Below are 26,460 nucleotides of genomic sequence, written 5' to 3' on the forward strand. Positions count from 1 at the left end.
TAGGAAGTTTCTGGCAGTTTCCAGGAGACTCGTCGGTGTTCCTGTTCCTGGCAGTGGACCTCGTCACCGGCTCGTTTCGCGTCTCGGAGTGGGAGAGATTCCAGAGGGCTCTTCTCTTCCTGGCAGTGGACCTCGCCTCTGGCACGTCTTGCATCCTCAAGTGTCCCTGAATGAAGCCCATCTGCTACACTATTTAAACCTGTAGTTGTAGAGTTAGATAAGCTAATTCTTCTTTAATAGTCCCGGTAAATCGCTTGGACCTCTCCCTCTTGTGGGCATCCCTAAGGTTTCTTCTTTTATTCCCGAATCAGGTTTTTTGTGGAGTTTTACCGGGAGGGAGGGCCTATTGACAGGATTAACCAGTTTTATTTAGTCTGTTTGGTTTAGCAATCAACTATTGTTTATTTTTTATGACCGACTTTCTGCTTCTATACAATTTCCGCTATGAAGCCCAATGAGGCAATTGTTTTCCCAATTGAATTCCCAAGTCGTCACATATTGTCGCATAGTTAAGGATCCCTCTGGTCGTTTTGTTGGACGCAGTACCAGACGTGGACCGAACTTCAGCCGGTACCGGTCTCCTAACCCGGTCTGGTCCACATGTGGAACTGATTATGGTAAGGGTTAAGATACCGGTGTGGTCCACGTAATGGTTTGTGGCCTGTAAGGTGGGGATGCTTGATTTAATTGGAACAGCCACCACGTCAAAAATCAACGAATTGAGGACACCCAAAACGTCAAGAAGTGACATTGTGACCATGTGTCAAAATGTAGCGAATAAAGAATGAGAATGTATACGTAGCCTTGCATGTGGGCCAGACCGGCAGCCGCTCCCATCTCTATTTCCTGACTGTCCACGAAGATCCTAGCAGTCTAGCTATGTCCTCTGGGATAGCTCGACCGCTAGGAGTCTGGGTATCCTCCAGGAAGTTCCTTGTTATGGGCAAAGTGTGCCTCAGACCAAAGTCTATCAGATACCGCCGTTTGTAAACAAAATTTATGTAGCAAATATCCAAGAGTAGTGCAATTACAAACAACAAAACAGCATGCTGGAGAGCTAAGAGCTGCTGCACTAGCGGGCGCCGCCATCTTGGAAAAAACAAGGTTCACTCTTGTAGGATTTTTCATGATGATGGAGGACACAAATTGAGAAGATTAGCTTAAAATAACATTTATGAGTATTTCTTTATTTATTTTTTTTATTAATTAGGAAAAGACAAAAATATATTTGTTTAGAAAAAGGTGTATTTGTGATATAGAAAGTGCGCAGAGGAGTCCCCTGCCGGTCTGCAGAAACTATGTCCTAGAAAATTATTATTTTGGCTAAAAACAGAACAATATTAATTAAAAGATTAAAGGAAATACTTTTACAAAGGAATGAGTCTTCAAATCTGAAACCCCCCTTTTGGTTGGGTTTTCTCACTCCTCGTGTCTGAAGAGCTTTAGCGGTTAACCTCTAACCACTCCATCTTCACCACCTTCATCCATCCCCATCATACCTCCTTCAGCTTGTGTCGGCACACTTACCCTTTCCCCTTCCCCTCTTTGTATGTGCATTTTCCTCTCTGCACCCTCCTACTTCATCACTGCCTACCTTCTTAATCTCTCCTCTATCAATCTTTTTCCCCTCCGTGGCCATCTCTATCATCTTTACTTTATTTTTCTCCCCTCTTCTTCTCTCCATCCCTGCGTACCCATTTCCATAATGTGCATCCCCTCCGACCTCTCTTTGCAATTTATATTTCCAGCCCCACCTTCGCGTGACGCCGATTTATCAGACAGAGGAGAGCTCCTTTACCTTGGTGGCGACAGTGCGTCCAAACAGGATGGCGTAGCAGAGATTGAGGGCCGAGGAGTAGGAGAACACACGCAGCCGGTTCCTGCCATGAGGTGTCATGCCGAAGGGGCTGTTCCACTCATACAAGGTAAGGAAGAGCGCCGTGAGATGCAGCGTGACGAAAATGCCCGCCCACATAGACCAGTGGAGAGGCCACATAAAGGCTCCGATGGGGGCTGCAGTGTCGTGGCTGCGAACCTGTTGGGAGGCATCACAAGAGTGGATGCATGAGCTCAAATTTGCATTGTATTGGCTAAAAACCAACACATTTAATTCTGCCCGCAGGCTGAAGCATCTGGTTAAAAAAGTATGTAATGAGTCTAATAATTTGTTTTAATGTGCATCGTTTAGAAAAGTTCTCATTGAACTACACACTCTTGACTTTAACTTTAAACTTTTATAATTCAAGAGTCATTTTTGCCCATAAAACGAAGGTTTTCTCTCCAGACTGAACGGATTAGGGGAGCAAAGTGCCAAACTATGAAGTCATTTTTGTGCCACTAAATTTCAAAGAATCAAAATGTCCCAAATTGGAACCAAAGTGAAAAGTTTTATTAATAAAATGACATAATTTGTAAATGAAAATATTAAATATTTGCGTTTTTCAGATGCGGTGTCTCTCATCTGTCTTTCTCCCCATCTTTGATTTTACTTTATAAGTTTTAGTTTAGTGTGACGTTACCAAACCGCCCACTGATCAAATCCAATCAAATCACCATATATATCTAACAACTAACAGGTTCTTTTACTCTCGATTTATTTTCTTTTAGCATTTATTTAATTTTATTTAGTCAGATTTGTGGATTTATGGCTGAGGATCTCCTGAAACTGTAAAATAAACCATGAAGTTTCTCTGCCAAACAGGTCTGTGTGTGATCAATGAATCCTCTGAAGCAAAATATTGGTAAAAAGTTTGATTTTCTTTAAGATCTGTTTGTTATGGAGCCCCTAAAAGGGGACACCAAAGAAAGTAGGTCAGTAGTTAAAAAAATGTTTTTACTTCGTTTTTTTTTTTTTTTTTTTTTTGTAGTAAGTAATGAAAACTAAAGTAGATTTTATGTGTAAGAAGAAAAATGTAATTTTTAACTTTTAACATCTACTTTCACAGGGTGTCTTAGTTTGGAGAACTCATGTTTGCTTTTGTTAATGAGAAAAACATATATTTTCTCTTTATATTTGAACATTTTATTCATGAAAAAAACATAGTTAATTTATACGAATGATAATCGTAACATAATGTAATGTAACCGATACAAAGTCCATCAATGCGAGGCAGAAACACGTGATTGGATAGAACGTATAGACCACATGAGTCAAAGTCAAGGCCCGGGGGCCGAATCCGGCCCTCTGGGTAATTCTATCCGGCCCTCCAGGTGATTTTATTGTATTGTTATTGATGGTCCGATGTTATCTTGCCCTCATTTCTAACTTGTATAATTTTGACAACATATATTTGTATGTAGAGTAAAAATATTGAAAGTTATTTAAGGTTTAAATTGGTTTATTCTGGAAAAATATTCCTGCCTTTTTATTATTCATAATTATTTTAAAAAGTTATGGTTTTAAAGTTTTAGAAATTGACATTCTGCTAGATTTTTGGACTATTTTGGCATTTACTAAGACTTTTTGGGTATTTTGGAGTTTAGCTAAAATTTGAGCTACATGCTAGCAGTTTTGGCTAACTTAAGTTTTTAATTTTTTTTTATTTTTTATTTTATTTTATTTTTTTTAAGCTAATTTGGCATTTAGCTAATATTTAACCGGCTATTAGCACTAGCATCTTCAGCGGCCAAATTCAAAAATTGTTCATACGCAATGCGTTGTAGTCTATATTCACTAATGTAGCTAGCATATATATACACACTGGCTTTTTGCAAAGACTTCTGGGAAATTTCTAGGGGAAGATTTGGACAGCAACACAAAATGGTGAATAGTGAGTAGTGAAGGAATTTGGACATAGCCTCATGTGAGATAAGAAAACTTTTATGTTGCAAACACAAAAATATTTTTTTAAGCAAGAAAAAAAATTAAGCAAATATTTCACTTTTTTGTGCTAATTGTGACATAATATTTGTAAACTTTTAATCTTTTTTTGCAATTCAGGACATTTTTATATCAAAATTGTGACTTTGGTTTGCAGTATGGCACAAATATTACTTCATAGAAACTTCTGGAAAAGCTAAAACTTAGAGCAAAATGTAAAGTATGCATACCAGAATGCCCAAGCTGGTGGAGTAGAAGGGCGAGGTGAAGTCTATGACTCTGCTCCTGGCAGAGTTAATTGAAAAAGAGGTGACGGCCATGTCAGCGGCTCCGCTGAGCAGGTCCCCCACCAGCCCGGTCCAGCGTCCGGTCCCGCTCAGCGCTCCGTACTTCCCATCTCCCACTATGTAGAGGTCAAAGGTGAAGCCCATGTCTTCTGCCAGCTTCTCCAACAAATCGATGCAATACCCGTAGCAGCATTTCCTCAGGTCATCCGGTAAGTCTGAGAGGAAAGAAGCGCCGTGATTTCAAATGCATCAAATTCATGAGTCTGCTGTGGGAGTGCAGGAGTTCACATTTGAGGAATTTGTTCACAACTGTGGATCAGGAGAAATGCTGACGGACCATCAAAGGACACTGAAAATATTTAATGACCCTGGCAGTGTTACTACTAAATTTATTAAAGTACACAAAAAAAATTTAACAGCCCCTCAAATTCTTGTAAAAAATGGCAGCTGGCTGTGTGAAGCACGCATTAATTCGTCTGGCAAACCTTTTTTTTTTTTGTAATTTCAACTAATTGAAACCAACAGTGTGCCAATTCTTTATGCTTGGCCCTCTTGTCTGCAATAATCCAAGCTTTAGAAATTTTGGGAGCAGGCATTTTGGACTTAAAAGGCCATCCTGAGAAAGTAAAAGTTCAGTTTTACCGTCAAACTGTTGGCGGTTTTAGTTGCCAAGTTCTCATCATAGCACCTGGTGCATCTTTGATTCTGCAGAATCCATCTCTTATTGATTGAACGGCTTTCATGTTCTTCTTTCATGCCCTTGACACAGAACTTCACTGACCATCCATTACTTCTTTCTGATAAATCTTTCATTTTTTTTTTTTTTTTTAACCATACTGCAGCAAAAGGTAAGATTAGGGATGTAAAGTTGAGATTTTAGAATAAAGTTCCACTGAGAAATCCTTAAAGAAGCTTTCTTGCAAGGGAAATAATCATTCTAAACTCACCGATTCCCTCCAAGTCCACCACTGTGGAGTTGGGGTTGTGCAGCTGGTTGTAGAGACCTTGGATTACTTCCGACCGGTTGGTTCTTGGATCCAAACAAAGCTGACCGGCTGGACACATGCCGTCTTCGTCTACCTCCCGAGTGAAGACGAACGGGTGTTCGACGAGCGTCACCACCCTGAGGCGATGTCCCTCAACGGACAGTCCCGGCCTCCAGCGACCACCCACATGACCGTCCCCCTGGCCGTCCCCTCCTCTCACGCCAGCCCCAAGACCCTGCCCCGGGCTGTTCCCAAGCCCTCCCAAAAGCCCCAGGATGTCTCCGTCCGAGTCCAGTCGGCCGCGGGTCCACTGGCCCACGGTGACCCAAGCCGGCTGGCCCAGAGCGCCTCTCTTCAGGCTCCACACGTGGAACAGCTGGGAGGACAGGATCCGAGAAACAGAGGGGTCCACTTGGATCAGTCCGGTGGCTCCCGTGAAAGAGGTATTGGAGAGAAACCTGGGGATCAGACGGAAGAGAGAATGCACGGTCAAAGGGTGGACAGTTGGAACTAGGCTGGGCCAGAGGTCTGCAAGCTGTGGCTCCGGAGCCACATGTGGCTCTTTTACCCCTTTATTGTGGCTCTTCAGCTTTAACAGAAAATGCTAACGATTCAATAAATAATTGATTAGTTAGTTAAGTCTTGTCAATTCTGCTTAGATTCTTCACAGGAAAAAAAGTTGAATTTACTGTCAGAAGTTATATTTTTAATTTATAGTGAATAAAATAAAAGACGAAAAGCTTTTTTTTTTGGGGTAAATAAAAGTGGTTAAAATGTCAAAATATGGTTTAAAATGATTGCAAATTATTTAGAGTTGTGTGTTTTCCAAAAAAAGCTCAGTTTATTCTAAATGTTTTTTTAATAAATATATTCTACTAAAATGTTAATTTTCAAGATTAAAAGGAAAAAAGAAAACCGAAATCCTATTAATAAAATACATCTTGTTTGACCGTCTGACATTTTTAATATTAGAAAATTAGGGTCACCACAATTAGTCGACTAATCGACTATTAAAATAGTCAACGAGAAATGTAATAGTCGATTAGTCGTTATTTTATATTATATGAAGTCAGAATGTAGTAAAGTTGAAATTTATAATGGCAATATTCTAACTTTTTGGACTATTTATTATTTTTTTTTTAGGCTACTTTGGACTTTAGCTAATATTTTAGCTATATGCTAGCTGTTTTGGCTTATTTCAGTTTTTTAGGCAAATATGGAGTTTAGCTAATATTTTAGCTGCATGATAGCTGTTTTGGCTAATTTAGGATTTTTTAGTTATTTAGGCTAACTTGGAGTCTGGCTAATATTTCAGCTGCATGCTAGCTATTTTGGCTAATTTAGGCTGTATTTTGCTTTTTAGGCTATTTTGGAGTTTAGCTAATATTTTAGCTACATGCTAGCTGTTTTGGCTAACCTATGCCTATTTCAGTTTGGCATTTAACTAATATTTTAGCTAGCTATAAACTTCGGTGTTTTTATCTATTAATTTCAGCATCTTCAGTGGCCAAATTCAGCTAACAGCATTCATGCTAGCATAATCCCAGGCATATATATATTTAGTTTTTAATTAATATGCGTGCTTTACATACAGTTTATCCATTAAATATTAAAATAATTGTTTGCGGCAGCCCTAAAGAAGCAAGAGGACCTTCTTTGACACAGAGTGGCTTTTATTTTGAAAGAAAGTAAAAAAAGGTTACAATTGTAACATATAGATACTGTTGTAAGTCAATCGTTGTAATGTTTAAACACTAAATTTATAAATAAATGTTTAATTGCCAAAAACAGCTTAAATATTTTGCATTTTTAAATGTTAAAATGAGACTTTGTGGCTCTCGTTGGGTTCAAGTCTGTAAGAAACTGGACTAAATGGCTCTTTTAGCGTTAAAGGGTGCAGACCTCTGGACTAGGCCAAATAATTGGATGTTCCTGTAGTCAGAAACGTCGGCGCAGACGGATACATCCTGCACGCGGAGCTTTAGCAAGTCTCGTCTCAAAAGGGTAATTGCATCTCGCAGAAAGTCATAATTAAAAGTTAATGTGGTGCAATGAGGGCCACATCCTATCTGTCAGTCCATACAGACAGTCATTGCCATTCGTCTCACTCGCTTCCCTGCACCGCATCACTCTTTGCAATGGAGTACATTAGGCAGAGCGTTCCCCGTTCATACATAAAACCGGCCTGGCATCCCAAACCACATGGAGATTGATGGTCGGGTTCGAACCATTTGATCATACCGATATTGTCAGGCAGTGTCTCAGGTTTTACATCGAAATGTCATTTGACCGGCTTCTAACTTTTTTAACGTGTTACATTTAGTTAGATCAAAATCTGGAAAAAAGCCTCAGAGGAGAAACCATTCCTCACCAGCTTTTCTTGCCTTTTCACGGTGACGTCAGACAAAATGTGACAGCGACGAAGATGGGTAAAAGTGACTTCCAGTGTTTGTGTTTAGAACGGCAAAGCTGACAACTGAACGCTGTTTAACACAATTTTACATAAATAATAAAAGAAAAATGTTAAATATTGATTTTATAAATCTCCTGCTGAACTGTATTTTCATTTCCTGTCTTAGATCGTTCACAAATACAAATTTGAATAATCCTTCAATATTGGAAATATCAACCTTTTATTTGAGCAGATATTATTCTAATAAGTTCTATTTTTCTTAATGTTATTTGTACGTGTTTTAAGTGTGATCAGAACAAAAACTGATGGAAATTCATGTTGCCGCACATAATATGTGCAGCCAAGATGCTCATGGCTGCATGTTGGTCGGCGTGTTTTAACTGGCTAAATGTAGGTGTTTGTAATAAGAGTTTTTCGGGGTAAAAATAGGAATGTTTACCAAGTGGCACGGTGAATATATTCACTGCTGCTTTGAAACCACGTTTTTCAGCTTTCAAAATAAGAGCGGCTAAGAAGTTCGATAAATCGACTCAGCACATAAAGCTAAAGTCCGCTAGCTTGATGCTAACGATCAATAGAAATTCCCATAGGACGGCTAATGCTAACGCTCGGTTGACCAAAAAAAATAATTACAGACTAAGTGAATATCTTTATTTACTTACAGGCATTAATCTTCCAAACTCTTTAAATCGAAAATATTTATCAAAGTAAATATTTGTGGTCTAAAACTTCGTTTTTTCCCTCATACTGATGTCTTCTTCTTGAATTAAGTCTACTTCTAAATCGCGATCGCCACCTAGTGGCCAAACTGAAACATCCTCCAGGAGAAGCAGTACTGTTTCAATGTTAATGACCTGAAGATTTTTGTTAGAACTTCTCCTTTAGAGAATTCATGCTATTAACAATCTCATTATTTTACTAATAAATGTTACAATATGTGAACTGTAACCGATTAATATAAATATATTCAAATTAAATAGTAGATTTTTAATGTATTTCTAAACAAATGTGTATAAATTTGTAAACTTAAAATTGAATTGAATTGAAGAATTGAAAAAAATCGAATCGATTCAGGCTCTTGTGAATCGAATCGTTTCTGGGAATTATAATCAATACCCAGCCCTAGTTTTTAGTGAGTTTGTGAGCTCGAAAACTGGTCTTTTTATGTGATGAAATGAGTCTATTCTCCTTTTTCTTTTTGTTATCTTTCTATCTTTATTGGAATTTATCAGCAATGGCTGCTCGGGAGCTTTCTTCATTAATTCTAGGGTATGTAAAGCATAATGAACAGATTAGATTGATCATGTGGGTCGTTAACCCCTCCTTCCAGCCACGTTTTAAGTGTTTGTGTGTTTAGCTTGTGGATTCGCTCGGCGCTTCACGCTCAAATTTATGTCCGCTTCGCCATAATTCTAAAGAATCCGATTAAAAGCGGCCTTGGTCTGAGAGTCATCGCCGACGCACTCCGCATTAACTTTGGTTTCCACATCAGCAGCTCCCCCTGTGCTTATGTGACCATAATGCTGAAGTGCTAGTCTTGCCTTAAGCTGAAATCACTCATGCTAATAGCAGGGCTGAATCATCATATCTAACAGACAGAAGATTTATCAGCCTCTCCAGGTTCCTACTGTAATGACCAAGAAGAAGAAGAAGAGAAAGTAACCAACCAAGCGTCATTTCACATCTCTTATCTGAGGAGTAAAGCACTAACCCAACCTCTCCCTCAGATAAGACGTGATACAGAGATGGCTCTACTGCAGCAGCTTTTCGTCAGGGGTCCCGCTGCTTGTTTCGCCTCATCTGGTCAGAGGCTGCATTTTAAGAATGAATGTGGATGTCAAAGCAGCTTGATAAGTTAGGCTGCGGTGTCAGAGAGCGATGGCTTCCTCTCACTCACACCTGGTCCCAGTTTACACACCCAGACTGGATGTCAGCCCAGTGACACGTAAGTGATGGCTCTATAAGAGATTTCCAGGCCTGAGCCTTTCTTCCTTTCTTCCTTCTTTTCTTATCGCTTCATCTCTTTTAGTTTGGAGTGAAGTTTACTTCTTCTGTCTTTTTCTGGGTGATGATGCAAGGCTTGCTTGTTTCCACGGTGCTTTTAATCTTTCATGAGAAGATGAAATCAGCGTGGCAGCTGTGACGAGTGACTGGCATATCTCTCTGGTTTCCATTTTTTTGGTTCATGTTTTTTTTAGCTTTATTTCACTTCAACTTTTCATTTTGCCTTAAACCAGGAGTGTCAAACTCAATCGCACAAGGGAACGAAATCCAAAACACAGCTTACGTCGGGGGCCGAACAGGATAAACATTTATTGAACACTCTAAAACGACATTTTTAAAACTTTAAAACCGTAACTTTTTAATATAATTATGAACTAGATAAATAGCATTACCTAAGATAATGGTAGTGTGAATGCTGTAAGCTGAATTTGGCTGATGAAGATGATAGCTGAAAACGCTTAAACTAACCAGATGGCCATAAGATAGCCAACTAAAATATTAGCTAAATGCTAAATTAGCCTAAAAAAAAAAAAAAAAAACTTAGGTTAGCCAAAACAGCTCAACTTCAAAATAGCCTAAAAAAACGAAAAAAGGCAAAATGAGCTAAAACAGCAAGAGCATAAATATTAGCTTAACTCCGAAATAGCCTAAAAGAACGGTTTAAAAAGGCTAAATTAGCCAAAAAAAGCTAGCATATAGCTGAAATATTGGATAAACTCCAAAACAGCCTTAAAAAACAAAAGAAAAAGGCTAAATTAGCCAAAACAGCTAGCATGTAGCTGAAATATTGGATAAACTCCAAAACAGCCTAAAAAATTAACAAAAACAAAAAACTTACCAAAATTAGCCAAAACAGCTAGCATGTAGCTGAAATAATAACTAAACTCTAAAGCAGCCTTGAAAACCTTTTTTTTAAAGCCGTAATTAGCCAAAACAGTTAGCATGTAGCTGAAATATTAGCTAAACTCCAAAATAGCCTGAAAGAACGGTTTAAAAAAAGGCTAAATTAGCCAAAACAGCTAGCATGTAGCTGAAATAATACCTAAACTCCACACAGCCTAAAATAATTAACAAAAACAAACAAAAAATAACCTAAATTGTCCAAAACAGCTAGCATGATGCTGAAATATTACCTAAACTCCAAAACGGCCTAACAAAAATTAACAAAAACAAAAAACTTAACTAAATTAGCCAAAACAGCTAGCATGTAGCTGAAATAATAACTAAACTCTAAAGCAGCCTTGAAAACCTTTTTTTTAAAAGCCGTAATTAGCCAAAACTGTTAGCATGTAGCTGAAATATTAGCTAAACTCCAAAATAGCCTTAAAAATCTTATCAAATTCCAAAATAGTCCAAAAAGCTAGCAGAATGCCCATTTTTACAACTTTAAACATGTAACTTTTTAACTATGAATAATGAAAAGACAGGAATCTTATTCCAGAATAAATCAACTTAAACTTTAAATACTTTCTATATCTTACTCTTTCTCAATAAACATATCTTTTTGTCAAAATCGTACAAGTTAAAAATAAGTGCAAGATAACATCGGGCCATTAATAACAATAAAATAAAATTACCCGGAGCGCCGGATCCACACATATATGCCTTAAACAGTGTCAGAAGTTGTTAACATTATTAAACCTTCTACACTCGTTACTCCAAAGCTTTTTATCTATATGACAATAATAATTTGTGCCTCCCCTCACACCTTCCTCGTTTGGTTACATCTCCCCACTCCCTCTCCGCGCCCCCCGGGGCAGGGAGCCGTTAATTGCATTTTCTGTGAGGAAAAAGTCTTTGGGCTTTGTTGGCGCTCTCCGGAGCGCTGGCGTGTCACGGGGAGGTAGGGGAGGGATAGGAATCACACGGAGCACAAAGCCTCACCTCATAGCTTTGAATAGTGCAATAGAACGGCCTCTTTTATCAGTCTCTCTCAGAGCAGAAAAAAGGTCACTGACACTATAATGTGAAGGACTTTATAATAAATGGTCCGTTTGAAAGTCTAGACACTGTTCTAATTGGCTCTCTTTAAAAGACTGTGACTTTTCCTGGTGTCCTGATGAAGCTTTAAACAGCGAAAAACATTATTTCCTACATTAAAAACTTACTATGACTGAAGTTGTAGTTGTAACGTATTAGAGTTAATGGAGTTTCATTAATGAACAAAAATACTTTTTCATGATTAGAAATGACATTATTTGATATTTATGACACAAAAATAGAATTCTTTTACAATTATTTATCCTGTTTTTAAATAATATGCTTTAAATAACTAAAACTTTTACCAAACAAAGGTAAAAGCTTGATTTGATTTTGTTTGATTGGTTTATTCAAGCAATAAAAAAAAATATAAAAAGGGGTAAAAAGAAAATAAAATACATAAAAATATCAAATCAATTTGAGATAACTTGTTTAGAAAATAAATAAACGAAAAAGCTATCTTCTTACACAAAAAACACTATTTATTAATTTTTTTAATTATGATTTATGCAATTTTGCTCAGTTAACTTAAAGTCGTACTCCAAATATCTTTGATCTCATTTAAAAACATCTCTTGTGTTTTATTATTATTATTATTATTATTATTATTATTAGAGTTACAGTTTTTTTTTTTTACTTTTTTCTAGGACATAGTTTTTTACATTAGAAATTCTCCTCTAAATTGTGGGCGGGGCTGTTGGCTTGGAGAAACCACGCCCCCCTCCGCACTCTCTGCCCACACACCCCAAAGCTAGGAATATCTGTGAAATGAAAATATCTGAGCTATCCAGCCACACAGTTTAGAGCCAGATTCCAGCTCAGATGAGGAAAACGAAGACGTTCATGGATCTGGTCGTCTACGAATAGATGCATCAGAATAGAGCAGAGCAGGGAGCTGGTCCTGTTTTACAACGATTTAAATAAAGAAATACTAAGATTTTGAGACAAATTTCCTTTTTAAATGTCCTCAATTATTAGTAAAATCCAACAAGAACATGTCAAAAACACAATTTTTGTAGGCTGGATCTTTAAAGGGTAACCAAACACGGAAGTTGGAGGCTGACTCCACCCACACCCAAAATTTGAAAATCCAGTCAGAGGGGCGGGGCTTGAGGGCTGGGCTGTTATCATTACAGGAGCTGCAGATCATGACATCAGACTTCTGAAACTTACATGGTTTGACCAATCACAAAATGCAACTGTAATACTGTGTTCCAACCTGTAGGGGGCAGCACACAAGCGATTTTGGCTATATTTTCAAGAATTAAACAATTTTATTTTAATTTGTCAAAAATTTGGAAATGACCAACTCGTGCTGCCACAAACGATTAATTTATTAGTTGACTAATCACTAATTATTTTTTCCGATTAGTCAACTAACCGAGTCATACGCAAAGTGGATGTAAAACACACATCTTAACCATTATTAGCTTTAAACTAACTAAAAACTAGATATATAGCATTACCTGCAATAATGCTAGTGTGAATGCTTAAGCTGAATTTGGCTGCCTAAGATGCTAGTGATAATAGCTGAAGATGCTGAAATTCATGGCTGAAAATGGTGAAGTTGATAGCTGAAAATACTGAAGTTAATAGCTGAAAACGCTGAAGATGATAGCTGAAAATGCTGAAGTTGTTAGCTAAAAATGCTGAAGTTGTTAGCTGAAAACGCTGAAGTTACGTAATAGCTGAAAACACTGAAGTTAATAGCTGAAAACGCTGAAATTGAAAGCCAGCTAAAATATTAGCTAAATGCCAAGTTAGCCTGAAAAACTGAAAAAACTTAGGTTAGCCAAAACAGCTAGCATGTAGCTTAAAAAATAGCTAAACATAAAATTAGCCTAAAAAACTGAAAAAGCCTAAATTACCTGAAACAGCTAGTATGTCGCTGAAATATTAGCTAAACTCCAAAACAGTCTAACAAACTAAAAACAAAAAAGCCTAAATTAGCCAAAACAGCTAATGTAGCTGAAAAATTAGCTAAACTCTAAAATAGCCTAAAAAACCCTAGTAAATGCCATAATAGTCCAACTACACTCTGACTCCATATAATATAAAGTAACGACTAGTCAACTATTAAATTAGTCGTTGACTATTTTAATAGTCGATTAGTCGTTGATTAGTCGACTAATCGTGGCAGCCCTATGACCTACAGACAGCACCTTTGAAGCCCCATTTATAGATGTTAATAGCAAAAAAAGTTGATTTCAGGTTTTTTTACCCTTTAAGCAATTGTTATGGCCATCAAAAATATAAAGATTTGAATGTTTTTAACATGACATTTCTGTAAATAATTCACTACATTTCAAATAAATCAATGTATTTATTTAAAGAAAGCATCAATATATTATTTACAAGCATGTGAGACATGGATTGGTGTATATTATTAATCATATTAACCCTTTTAAAGTCAATCGATGTGCCAACAAACTTTAGCCTTTGTTTAGATTTAGTAATACAAGCAAAATATGTTCTGAATGAAAAAAAAAAAAAATCAAATAATGTTCAGTTTAGCCAGACTGAATCCCTGTGATGTATTTTGTGTATTTTTATATTCTGGGCAACAATTATAAGAAATAGATCAATTCAATAATCATTTATTTTAATTTATGTTTTTTTTCCACAAATACCTCACTGACTATCGAAATACTTTTTTCAGGCCCTTGAGTTTGTTTAAATATGTTCTAAGTCTCATTAAACATAATAGGCTTGTTTGGAGCCCTAATAAAGGTCTCCTGACAATTCTGCATGCAGCACGACTCCCCCTCCACCTGCTCCAGCCTGGGGCTCTCCATGCCTGATGGTTCTGGCACCCCACCGCTCAACTAAGCTGCAGCAGCAGAGCGCACTGTGAGAATCTAGCCGGTGATTATGTGGGTGTTGTTGATGATCACTCTCTGCTGGCAGGCGCCATGTGTGCTCAATATTTGCAGAGGGGCCCGGCTCCCTTAAATCCTCCTCTCCCCGGCGCCGCATGGCCACAGAAGTTGCGTAAGTGCTGCTTTATCCATTGTATCAATCAAAGAATATAAATGTCAACTCGGATCATTTTATAAAACTTAATCTTGACTGGATTTTGACATTCTTTCCACTTCAAGTGAGAAGTTTAATTAGTATTTCAGTCCCTCCGTATGCTTTTCTTTGCGCATATTTATCTGTGTTGCGCGCAGAACCTTGACAGATGTGTGGGAGCTGTCAGAGACCCCCTTTTAAAAGCTGCAGGGATTGAATTAGCGGCTGCAAACACACACAACCCCTCTGGTCTGGGTCTATGAATCTGTATGCCATAAGGCTGGCCACCCCACCCCACCTCCACCATCACAGCCTCGCTCAGAAGCTGCCCCCACCAGCCAAGTTGCAAAGGACAGACAAGGACAGCAACCGGAGTAAACGGCTACAAAAACGCCAAAATGTCACTCAGAAAGCCAATGAGCTTCCAGACACTTTCTGTCACTGGATGTTATTTAGTGGTTCTGCAATCAAAGAGGATTTCAATGTTTGAGATTTCATGTGACAGAATTTTGGATTTCTGGATTTATTTAAGAGGACACACATATGCTGACCCTTTGGGCAGCTACAAGGGAATTTAACCTTTAAATACGCTCCAGTGTTCACATTCATTTGAATAGAATAGAAGTTTTTTCATCTCACAAAGGGGAAATTATCTTGTTACCGTAGCTCTATTAAAAAAGTACTGTAAAAGACAACAGTAATCAATGAGTTACCAGAAAATATACAAAATTCCACACAGAAAGGTCCTAGACTTGAACTAGGTCCTTGTTACTGTGAGGCAAGAGTGCCAACCACTGCATGAGTTTTCTTTTGAATAGACAGAATTCAACTCTTCAACGTATTTCCAGCAGATTCATCCTTGTGCTGATATCCTACATTATACTTTCCTTATAAAAGTTTACTAGTAACTTTTCTTTGAAATATTGTAAAATCTACCAACATCAGTTTAAAAAATGGTCAATAAAATTTTGATTTAGATTAAATAACATCTACTTCTTATTTTGTCTGTACTTTGTCTAATAGAATATGATGTTCCGACCGTGGCCCTCATAACTTAAATTAACGATGAATGTGACTTTCCTAATTCAACCCCATTTTCATCTGATGTCCTGTTTTCTTTTTCTCTAAACTACCTTTTCTCTATTTCCTTCTTAAAAGGAACTTCTTGGTTACAAAACTCCAAAGTACCACGGATTGGTTTGCTCTCTGTTCGAGGCAGGGCAAACATTATTTCACACTGACAGGTTAAGAGATTTTTTAAGTGATTGGAGCTTTTCCCAGTAAATATAGAAGCTTTAAGCCGTAAAAGTGGCATCACTACTTCATGGGTCTTCTTGGAGCTCTGAAAGCAAGTTAAGAAAGTTTAACGACCTCAAGAGAAGAAATTTGTGAGTCAACAGCAAAAACAACGTTTCAATATTTATGCATTTGATTTGAATGACTTTTAGGTGATACACGTTTGCCTACCTGGAAAGAAATCGTCCTGAAGAAGGCGGTTCGTGCTTGTTTGGCTTGTCATAGCAGTTCAGCGTGCTCTGGATGAGGGCTAAGTCCGGCCTCACGGTGGTCGCCGCGGTAACGGCTCGTCCGATCAGCTGCAAAGCATCCCGTATGTAGAAGCTTATCGGTTTGCGTCCCACTTCCCCGTAGGCCAACAGTCCTAGGGGACCTCCTAAAGTGTGCAAAGAATCCGGGGACAGGGGGTATCCCATGATCCACTGCAGTGCTGGTAGGGATGGAACGAGGCGCTGAGCAGCTCGCAGGACGGAGGATAGACACTCGGGGTCAGATCCCAAGAGGAGAACAGAGGAGATAGAGGAGGGAGAGCGCAGGAAACTGCTGGATATGATGTTCAAAGCTTCTTCCTCCATTTGATCTTCCCTTCTTTCCTCCTTCCCCGTTTTATCTCTACTTCCTGTAATGCGGGTCAGGTTGATGATGTCCCACAAATGCCAGCTCGGACCGCTGTGCCTCTGCAGGTGAGTCAGCAAGCCGTCTCCACCTTCGTCCCATCCAGAGCAGATCACAGCTGCTCCTCCCCAGCTGTCTTCCCCCCGGCTCCCCCTGGCTCGCTCCGCGTCCCCTCCTTGCAGCACCGCCAGCAGGAGGCTGCCCAGCGTGGATGGAGGCACGCGAGCCGACATCTGCAGGTGAAACGGGTTCTGTAAAGCAGAACAAAAAGAACTAGAAAACTTGCATTACCTGCAATAATGCTAGCATGATTGCTTTCTGCTGAAAGTAGCTGCTGAAGTTTTTTGCTGAAAATGTTAATGCCATTTACTTTAATTCCTGAAGGGATTTGCTGAAAATGTAAAAGCTATTTGCAAAATGTCAAATTTGCTAAAACACTGGAAATTTTGTTAAAGAACTAGGAAAGAGTGCTGAAGTTGACCGAAATTTCTGAAAAAATTTGTAGTAAAATTGCTTAAAAATCCCCAATACATGCCAATTGTGCAACAATATTTAATCTGTCTTAAATATGACCTAATCTCCAAATTAGCCCAAAAAACCTCAGTAAATGAAAAATTAGCCAAATAAAGCTAGCTTGCTGCTTAATTACTAGCTAAGAATTCCTCAGTAAACTAAATTAGTCAAAAATGTTAGCCGGTTGCTAAAATAGAAGCTAAACCTTATATTAGCCTAAAAAACCCCAGTAGATAACAGATTAGCAAAAAACGTTAGCATGTTGCTAAAGCACTAGCCTAACTCAAAATTAGCATAAAAAACCTCAATGGATGCCAAATTAGCAAAAAAGAAAAGCTAGCACATTGCTTAAATACTAGCTAAACTCAAAAATAACCTAAAATTATCCATTATACTAAGTGGGAAAAACAAAAACATTAGCCTGTTGCTAAAATAAAAGCTAAATCCCAAATTAACCTTAAAAAACCCAAGTGGATGCCAAAGTAGCCAAAAAAGATAGCACATTGCCTAAATACTAGCTAAACTCCAAAATCACTTAAAATTCCTCATTAAATTAAAATTGTCAAAAACCTTAGGCTGATGCTAAAATAGAAGCTAAATCCTAAATTAGCTTAAAAAAAACAGTAGCTTAACATTAGCTTAACTCCAAACTAGCATAAAAAACCCAAGTAGATGCAAAAAAAGCTAGCACATTGTTTAAATACTAGCTAAAATCCAAAATAGCCTGAAATTCATTGGTACACTAAACTAGGCAAAAACCTTAGCCTGTTGCTAAAATAGAAGCTAAACTCTGAATTAGCCTAGAAAAACTTAGTAGAAAACTAATTAGCCAAAAACGTTAGCATGTTGCTAAAACATTAGCTAAACTTGTTTTTTTTTTTTTGTTTTTTTTTTTAATTACTATTAAAGATTAAAACATAAGCTATTAAAGGCTTGTTACTAATCTACTTAAAATTTTGAAATGTAAAAACTTTCTTTGGAGCATATTTTGCTAAAAATTTTAAAAACTATCAAATTTATGAATACCAAAAATACACGCAGTAATACCCTGAACAAGCTAACGTTATGATACCAAGATTGCTGAAATCGCTGAAAGTGTGATTGAGTTTTTACGTGCCATAAAATGTACAGAAAGGAGCAGGAGGATCGCTATAGTGGGAATGCTTAGTAAGCATTCACACAAATAAAAAAGTTGAAAAAACAAAGCCGTCATCTCATAAATTACTATTAAACACAGCTTCTATGAGACCTGCAGAACAACTCCTGCCGCCAGTAATTTACAACAACACAAGTCAGACACAATCCATCACATTTGTTCATTATCTCCCACTCTGGATCAGAAGAAACTCACTGATACAAACAAGGAGTCAATGATTGGCCTCTAATCTGCCAGTCGGCTTGGCAGGACAACAGTAGCATCCACAGTTCATCCAGAAGCCCACTTTTCTGAACCCCACGGAAAACACTGGCCTGTTTCATACTGTTCCAAAATGGATAACACTGTTGTCCTTGAATGCAGCTCACAGATGGACCCCCTCTCACTTTCCTTGGGGGGAGTCCATCCATTTTTCATCCGATCAGCGCTCCAGGCAAGGCTGAGAGGTAGAGAGGCATCTTTCATGTTGATAAGTCAGAGTTTTGCTAAACACATCTTAAAACTTTCTTGTCCACTTGTATTTGTATGCTTGAGTGAGTTCAAATGTTGGATTTTTTTATGCCTTTGCAGAACCTCAAAGAAACACCCCAAACCACGTGCAACATTGTTTCGACAAAATCTGCAAGTCTAATCTGCAAGGATGCCGAAGGCTCAGATCTCCTTAAAAAATAAGACATCTTAACCCGACTGCAGCCCAGATGTGTTCATTCAAATGTAAATGTCCCACCAGGAAGTACAAAGTAGACAGAGGAGTGGGGGGGGCTCCGCTGAGAGGCCTTCAGCCCCTAAAGAGATGCAGGAAAAAAATTATTTGAAGTCCACAGAGTTATAGATAAACGCAGCCTATATATTTATCATCCCAAAGTGAAGCATGTGTGTGCTCGGGGACAAGTGAAGATCTGTTCCTTTGAACTCAGAGGAGGCTGGAAAGTAAAGGGGAGATTGATATGTGTGGGTTGTTGGCAAGACTGTTGAGGGCTGCAGACGAAAACAGATAAGAAGTTGGTGCGTGCACGGGTGTATCTCCATATGCGAGTGACAGCAAGAAACTGGTATTGTTTAGATATTTTAAAGAAAATAAAAATGGTATTTTGGGGGATTTTAACATATCGTTGCATTTTACGGATGAAGGACGACTTATTTAAAGAAAATAAATGTCAAAATCGTATTTCTAAATATTTATTTTTATAAATCATAGTGAATCAGGAGCAGACGAAAGCATGCTGTCTGAAAAAAAGCTTATTTGTGATATAGAAAATACACGAGCTCCCTGCTCTGCTCCATTCCGATGCATCCACTAATAGACAACTAGATCCATGTACATATTTTGTTTTTCTCGCCTGAGTTGGCATCTGGATACAAGCTGAACAGCTGGATAGATCTAATATTGTTCGACATTTTTAATTCACCGGTAGTGTTAGGTTTGAGTTGTGAGTAAAATTCAAATACAAATATTCGCATCGTCCAACATCGCTGATTTGCGATTTTAATAAATGTAGTACAGTGTACTAAAAGTACAACTCAGGTCCAACTTATTTATTGCTCTAACATGCAGAATAATGTTTGATTTTAAGTCTAACCTAAAAAAATAAAAAAAAGTAACCTAAAAAAGCAGAATGTGCAATGCTACTGTATCGAAAGTAAACAAATTTTCAAAATAAAATGTCAGTGATGCTTCCTGTTTTCAAGTAAAACGGTCAAGTGTTTTTTTTTTTGTTTTTTTTTTTGTAGTTAAAAAATATCAGACTCTGCTTACTGACATAAGTTCTGAAACAAAAATCAAATTTGCTTGGATCTTTTAGCATTGTAGCTTTAGCGTCTGCGTTCACATTCTTTTGTCTGCAGTAAATATTCAACCAAAGAGGCAATTAATGCAATTCCAGCTGGTTCTGGAGCAGAGAAAAACAGCCTAGTGCTGATATGCAGCACTGTAGTAGTTACATTGTTACAAACTGGATCCACGTGAAGCAGGTGTTTTAGTTCAGACAGGAACTAAGCACAACTAAAAGTCTGCAAAATCAGAGTCAGACTGGTAGAGGTCAATCAAGAGCATGGGATCATCCAAGAGGAGACTAGAGAAGCCGAAGTCCCGGTGAGGGTCAGGGCAGGCGGCAGGCAACCAGAAAATAGCAGGTCAGGATCAGAATGCTAAGTAATGCAGGCATGGTGGCAGAAACAATACTTCGCACAGAGCCAGATTCTGTGTGCTGCTTTAGAAACAGGTGGGGGTTGTCAGATTGGAGTCCGGTGAGTGGCATTCAGGGACTGTGCACTGGGGCTGCTGGGAGGTGTAGTGAGTTTAGTACTCTGGAGACTGCTCCATGACCAGAGCGGGAGACAGAGCTCTGACTCATGACATAAAAGATCAGCTGATTCTGCAGGAGGGAAAGCAGCTTTTCATACCCTCTTTGCAACAAGATCTAATGCTTTAGAAGTAATGCATATCAGTGCAAAGCAGATATGAAAAGCTGCTTTTCTCTGCTGGAGAATCAGCAGGTTGAATCACGGAATTAACGGCGTGTGATAATGCTAGTGCAAATGCCGTAAGCTGAATTTGGCCGATGAAGATACTGGTGCTGATAGCTGATGATACTGAAATCGATAGATAAAAATGCTGAAGTGATAGCAGAAAAAATATTAGCTAATCTCCAAATTAGCCTAAAAAAATAAAAAAAGGCTAAATTAGCCAACACAGCTAGAATGTAGCTGAAATATTAGCTAAACTCCAAATTAGCCAAGAAAAAGAAAAAAGACTGAATTAGCCAAAGCAGCTAGCATGTAGCTGAAATATTAGCTTAACTCCAAATTAGCCTAAAAACGGAAAATAAATCCTCAATTAGCCAAAGCAGCTAGCATGTAGCTGAAATATTAGCTTAACTCCAAATTAGCCTAAAAACAGAAAATAAATTCTCAATTAGCAAAAGCAGCTAGCATGTAGCTGAAATATTAAATAATCTCCAAAATAGCCTAAGAAAATGAAAAAAGGCTAAATTAGCCAACACAGCTAGCATGTAGCTGAAATATTAGCTAAACTCTAAACTAGCCTAAAAAACCCAAATAATTGCCAAAATAGTCCAAAAAGCTATGATGACATTATAACTTTCAATTTTTCTACACTCCAACTTTATAAAATATAAAGTAACGACTAATCGACTATTAAATTAGTCGTCGACTATTTCAATAGTCGATTAGTCATCGATTAGTCAACTAATCGTGGCAGCTCTATCTAACAGTAAGAATCATGATTGATTCGTGAATCGAATCGGATCACCACCTTAGTAACCATCCACAGCTCTAGTTGTGAGGGGCTGTAAGCTAACAGGAGGTCATGTAAACAGAGAGCTCTCAGCAAAAAATCCACATAATTGTAAATAAAAGACTACGGAAACACTTTTAAATGATCTCAAAAGATGATTGCTGTGGGTCTTTAAAAGGAAATACTGTAGATTTATAACCCATTTCACATCAACAACAAGCTGCTTCAACCGTCTAAGTGGGTCTTTGACTCAAACCTAAAAAATTATCCTCAATGACAAATTAAAACAACAGATTGTTGATGGAGAAAAAAGCTGTTAATTAGGCCTGCAGTCAATGTAGCTTGTAAGAAAATCAGTGAATGATTCTGGCTTGATACATCATTGTCACATTATTGTAATAATGTTCATCTGTGGGAGACATCACAGCTGTGTAAACTGTTGTGTGCCAACATTGCGTTATTATTTTTCCTGCCCAATTACAGCCGACTTACTCGGAGAGACTCTTTCCCCATTCCAATTACATTCCGTGTGTTTAGCAGTTCTCCAGACTGAAGCACTGCAGACACCGTAGTATTACTTCAAGACTGAATACCTGAGAATACTTCCGTCAGGTGGGGATTTAAGCTGAAGTTGCTGCTAGGAGAAAATAAAAAGTGAAAAATAGAATAACCGATGTGGGAGCTCTGCAAGGATTACATGAACTCCTTTTTAAAATAAAATCATCTGTTAAAAGCGGAGCCACAAAAATGCAGCTAATGTGGTTCACTAGTGTATCTAATTATTGTTTCTGCCCCGTTCTGGCCTTCTCATTTTAGTCTGTCGGTGGCCAATGAAATAGAGACGTTTTGAAGAACTGTATTAAAAAGTTTCCTCGTTTTAGATTCCTTCCAAAGATAGATTTTAATTTGTCGCTCAATCCCAAAAACCTGCAAAAGTTTAAATGTATAAACTTTATTAACTCAGGATTTCATCAAAAATCAAAGATCACGAGCAAAACTAAATTACAGTTTTAAACAGATCCGTAAAATAAATTTTCGCACAAAGTTTAAAGTCAAAGGGGAATCGGTGCATAAATAGTTTCATTTTTTTTTTTTTTTAGAATAAAGCTTCTAAAATGTAAAGGACATTTAATACAATTAATATCCTTTATATAGTGTGGTTGACTTAGATGAGATTTTATATCTGTTTAAAAGTTTAATAAACAACACAAACACACTTTTAAGGTCACCAAAAATATCACTAAAAATGATCAGAAAACTGTTTTTGTAACAAGAAATGAGGTTGGGGATAATCCACACATTTTCTCGCCTTTTTATTACTTTTTTAACTGTTGTAAAAGTTGGGTGAAACCATTGACACGTACAGTACATGAGAACTGGACCGAGTGAGTGTGATGTCACTCGTAGAAAATGCCTCTCTTCCGGCTCCAGTGAAAAGAAGCTGCTAGGTTGAAACCAGACGTGGTCGGTAAGCAGTGATTGGTCCAAGTCGGTGTGAGTCATTGTTTCTGTGGTAACCACTTCAGCCAATTAGGAGTGAGCTTGTTGGAAGGCCACGCCTCTTCTGGGGTTGTGGATCGTTACGATCCGATTTGATTCACGAATTAACCTCAATGATTCACAAATGGAACCACTATTTTTACTGTTAGATTTAGTATGTTTGTACAGTGTGTTTTTACTGGATTTATTAAATAAAAATGATATTAAATCATCATCATTTTAGAGATTAGAATCAACAAACTGAAAAAAAACACAAAGATTTAGACAGAAATGAACAGTGTTTGTAACTTTAAACAAGTTTTTTTTTTTTGGTTAACTTTCTGGTTTACTTCAGTAAACAAAACCTAATCAATACTGTTGTTTTGGATCATTTAACAACAAATTCTGAAAATATTTTCTACAGATTTTCCCTCTTCAAAGCAACACTTTATGTTCTAAAGCTTTGCATATCTCTGCAAAGACAGTTCTACGCCAGAATCTGAGGGAATTCCGTTAATTGTATCAACAGTTAAAGACTTACGGTAATCAAAATAATTTAATGTTAATGCTTATTCATGTTTTTCAGGACTTATGTCGGTAAAAAAGGAAAAAAAAACCTGATAGTTTTACTTCACCAACACTTAATCTTACTTTTGGTAACAGTGGCGCTGTGTATTCGGCTTATTTTTAGTTTATAAACGTAAACATTTTTCTGCATTTCTACGGAGCCCCTAAAGGGACATAGGAAAACAAAAAAATTTAAGTTAAAAAAAAAAAAAAAAAANNNTTTCATATGAAGACGGGGGCCGCAAATCATCATCCTGCGGGCCGCAGATGGCCCGCGGGCCGCGAGTTTGAGACCCCTGCTTTAGGGGCTCCGTACATTTCAGAGCAACAGTACATTGTATTTTCACCACACTCGACTATATTTATAAACCAGCTATCTTGAATATCACTAATATTGATACTCAAATATAGAAAAATATATAAACAAATAAATAGGATTATCAAGAATATATTATAAATATATTATACATAAATACAAAAAAGTCTGAGTGATAGCTGTTCGTTTCTCAATAGAAGTCTATGAGTTTGAGCCAACAGGCACTTCCTGTTTGGAATGCCAGAGGGGGAGGAGTCACTCATTCCAGTTCTCATCTACAGTCAATGGGTGAAACAGAAACAGTGGAGGTAGTACGGTTCTAGTAGAGGTTTCCTCTCTATTTTTCACGAAGTGGAAAATTAAAGACCTTCTTCGTTTGAGCAGCAGCTCATTCACCGTTTCACCGTCTCTTCTTTAAAATCCGTTTTCTGAAAGCTTTCAGCAAATTTCACTGCTGGAAGGAAGTTGTAAAAACGTGAAGGAGGCGGACAAACTGACAGGCTGTCTGTCAGAACACAATGAGGCTCTCTGGAGGCCGCTGATGAAATGAGACGTTCATGGACATCACGGTCAAATCACCACCATATCTGACCAAATACCATAAATATTTGTCAATACCAACACATTTTACATATCTGCTAGCACAGTAAAACAACAACTCACGATAGCAGCCCAAATAAAGCAATTATTAGCATAAAATATCAATTAGAGCAAATCGCTAATTGGAAAACTTTACCAGTTTATTGATTACAATGAAAAATGTCGCCCTTAATCCCAATATTACAGCCTAATGCATCAAATTGCTGAATGCAGCAGCATATCCACACTGTGGTTCATTTTTGATTTCAGACACAGTTTTGTGGCTAAATATATTTACAACCCAACAATAGCGAAGCCTTACATATGGAATCTAGAACCATGTGTGCAGAATAATGAAATCCCCGCCAGTCATCGCTCCAGCTTAATCCAGCGTGCCACAAAAACGAGCTGGCAACATCGGTGTTTATCGCTGTGACACCAGACTTAATACACGCATGTGCTCGGGTCTGAAAACCGCCGCAACAAAAGATCCAGTCCATTGTGACGATCTGCATGAATTTGTGATTTTTTTTTTTTGTTTTCGCATCCATTGTTTCCAACTTTGCTTTTGCAGACCCCATACATTTAAATTTTAAATGTGATCAGCCCCTTTTTTCAGGCTTTGGTAGGAACCTGAGGAGAGTTTTGATCTCTGGAGGAATGAAAGGACCATTGCTTTTAGGTTGTCACTGTCTAGACAAGATAAAAGCTGTGCATTTTCTGTGAAAGCTTTGCCTGGCACTCTGAAACACAGAAGCAACCACATGATATAATTTGGTGTGGTGTTCGTAAAGCTGATGTATCTTTGTCACTGGAGGTAGAAAATCCGTCAAAAGTAGTCATGTCTTCTCTAGTTTAGGTTCAAAATAAGATAAAAACTCATTTTTGACCTCTGCCACGTCTTTTTCTGCCTTTCTTTCTTTGCTCTTTTCTTTGGCAAAATCTGCAAAAGCAAGGTTAGAGAAATTTGGATGAAAGATAAGCACAGATAAAGGAAGTGTCAGCATTATTCTGGGACAGAATGTAAAATCCATACCTTGTGTCACAAATCTGCAAATTAAGAGTCTTGACAAATCCATACTGCTGTTTGACATGCCGCTCTGGTGATTCGCTATGGAAGGATTTCTATGGGGTCAAATCAGGATCAGCTTAAAAGACAATGAAAAAACACAATGAAAACTTGAAAAAAAAGACATTGTAACTGAAAAATAATTGGAAAATTTCAGAACAAGACATTGTACATTTGAAAAAAAATAAAAATGTTTTGAAGATTGAAAAAAACGAAAACTTGAAATAAATCTTGAAAATGTAAAAAAAAAAGTTGTTTTTTTTATATTGAAAAAATGAAACTGGAAAATTTGACCAAAAAATCCTGAAAACTTGAAATTAATCTTGAAAATTTGAAAAAATATAAAAAAATTAAAAAAAATTGTTTTCAATTTTTTTCCACATTTGTAAGATTTATTTCAAGTTGTCAGGATTTTTTTTCAATTTTCACAACTTTTTTTAAATGTACAATGTCTTATTTTCAAATTTTCAAAACTTTTTTTTTGCAAATTTACAATGTCTTTTTTTCAAATTTTCATTTTTTTTTTGCAGTCACAATATCTATTTTCAAGTTTTCGATCTGTTTTTTGGTTCACTTAAAGCTGATTTCTGTGCCTCCATATTGCAGGCAAAAAAAAAGGAAATATTAGGAATAAAACTTCATTATTCACAAAAATATATATTAAATAAAATATCTAAAAATATTTAATATTTGCTTTCAAAAATATTTTTGTGTTTGCAGCACAAATGTTTTTAGATGAGTTGTGCCTCATCTTACTCTTATTTTTTTTAAAGCAAAAACAAGTTTGCAAAATACTTTTGGAAGAAAAGTTTGCAAATGCAAAATATTTTTTAAGGCAAAAAAAGTTTGCAAATGTCAACATTTTTTGAAAGCAGAAAAAATTGGCAAAACAAGATTTTTGAAAGCAAAAAAAGTTTGCAAATGCAAAAAAATATTTTTGAAAGCAGAAAACGTAGGCAAAAAAAATTGCAAGCAAAAAAAAAAATTGCAAGCACAAATATATTTTTTGAAAACAAAAACAAGTTTGTAACTGCAAAAAGATTTTTTGAAAGAAAAACGAAAGTTTACAAACATAAAAATATTTTTTGAAAGCTTAACCCTCTATGGCATGG

At 37.2% G+C, this 26,460-nt stretch overlaps 1 protein-coding gene across 1 annotated transcript in view; it reads right to left on the reverse strand.

Annotated features, from left to right (window-relative positions):
* The window catches only part of grin3ba (glutamate receptor, ionotropic, N-methyl-D-aspartate 3Ba), a 162,543-nt gene that overhangs the window by 55,971 nt on the left and 80,112 nt on the right, over positions 1 to 26,460 (reverse strand). Inside the window, exons 2-5 of the mRNA XM_024273088.2 lie at positions 15,970 to 16,664; positions 5,055 to 5,551; positions 4,051 to 4,322; positions 1,799 to 2,035 (exon numbers count right to left, since the gene is read on the reverse strand). Of these exons, the coding sequence (XP_024128856.1) occupies positions 1,799 to 2,035; positions 4,051 to 4,322; positions 5,055 to 5,551; positions 15,970 to 16,664 (1,701 nt within the window). The remainder of the gene's footprint in view (positions 1 to 1,798; positions 2,036 to 4,050; positions 4,323 to 5,054; positions 5,552 to 15,969; positions 16,665 to 26,460) is intronic.

The sequence above is a fragment of the Oryzias melastigma genome, linkage group LG22 (assembly GCF_002922805.2).
Source record: "Oryzias melastigma strain HK-1 linkage group LG22, ASM292280v2, whole genome shotgun sequence".
Classification (NCBI taxonomy): Eukaryota; Metazoa; Chordata; class Actinopteri; order Beloniformes; family Adrianichthyidae; genus Oryzias; species Oryzias melastigma.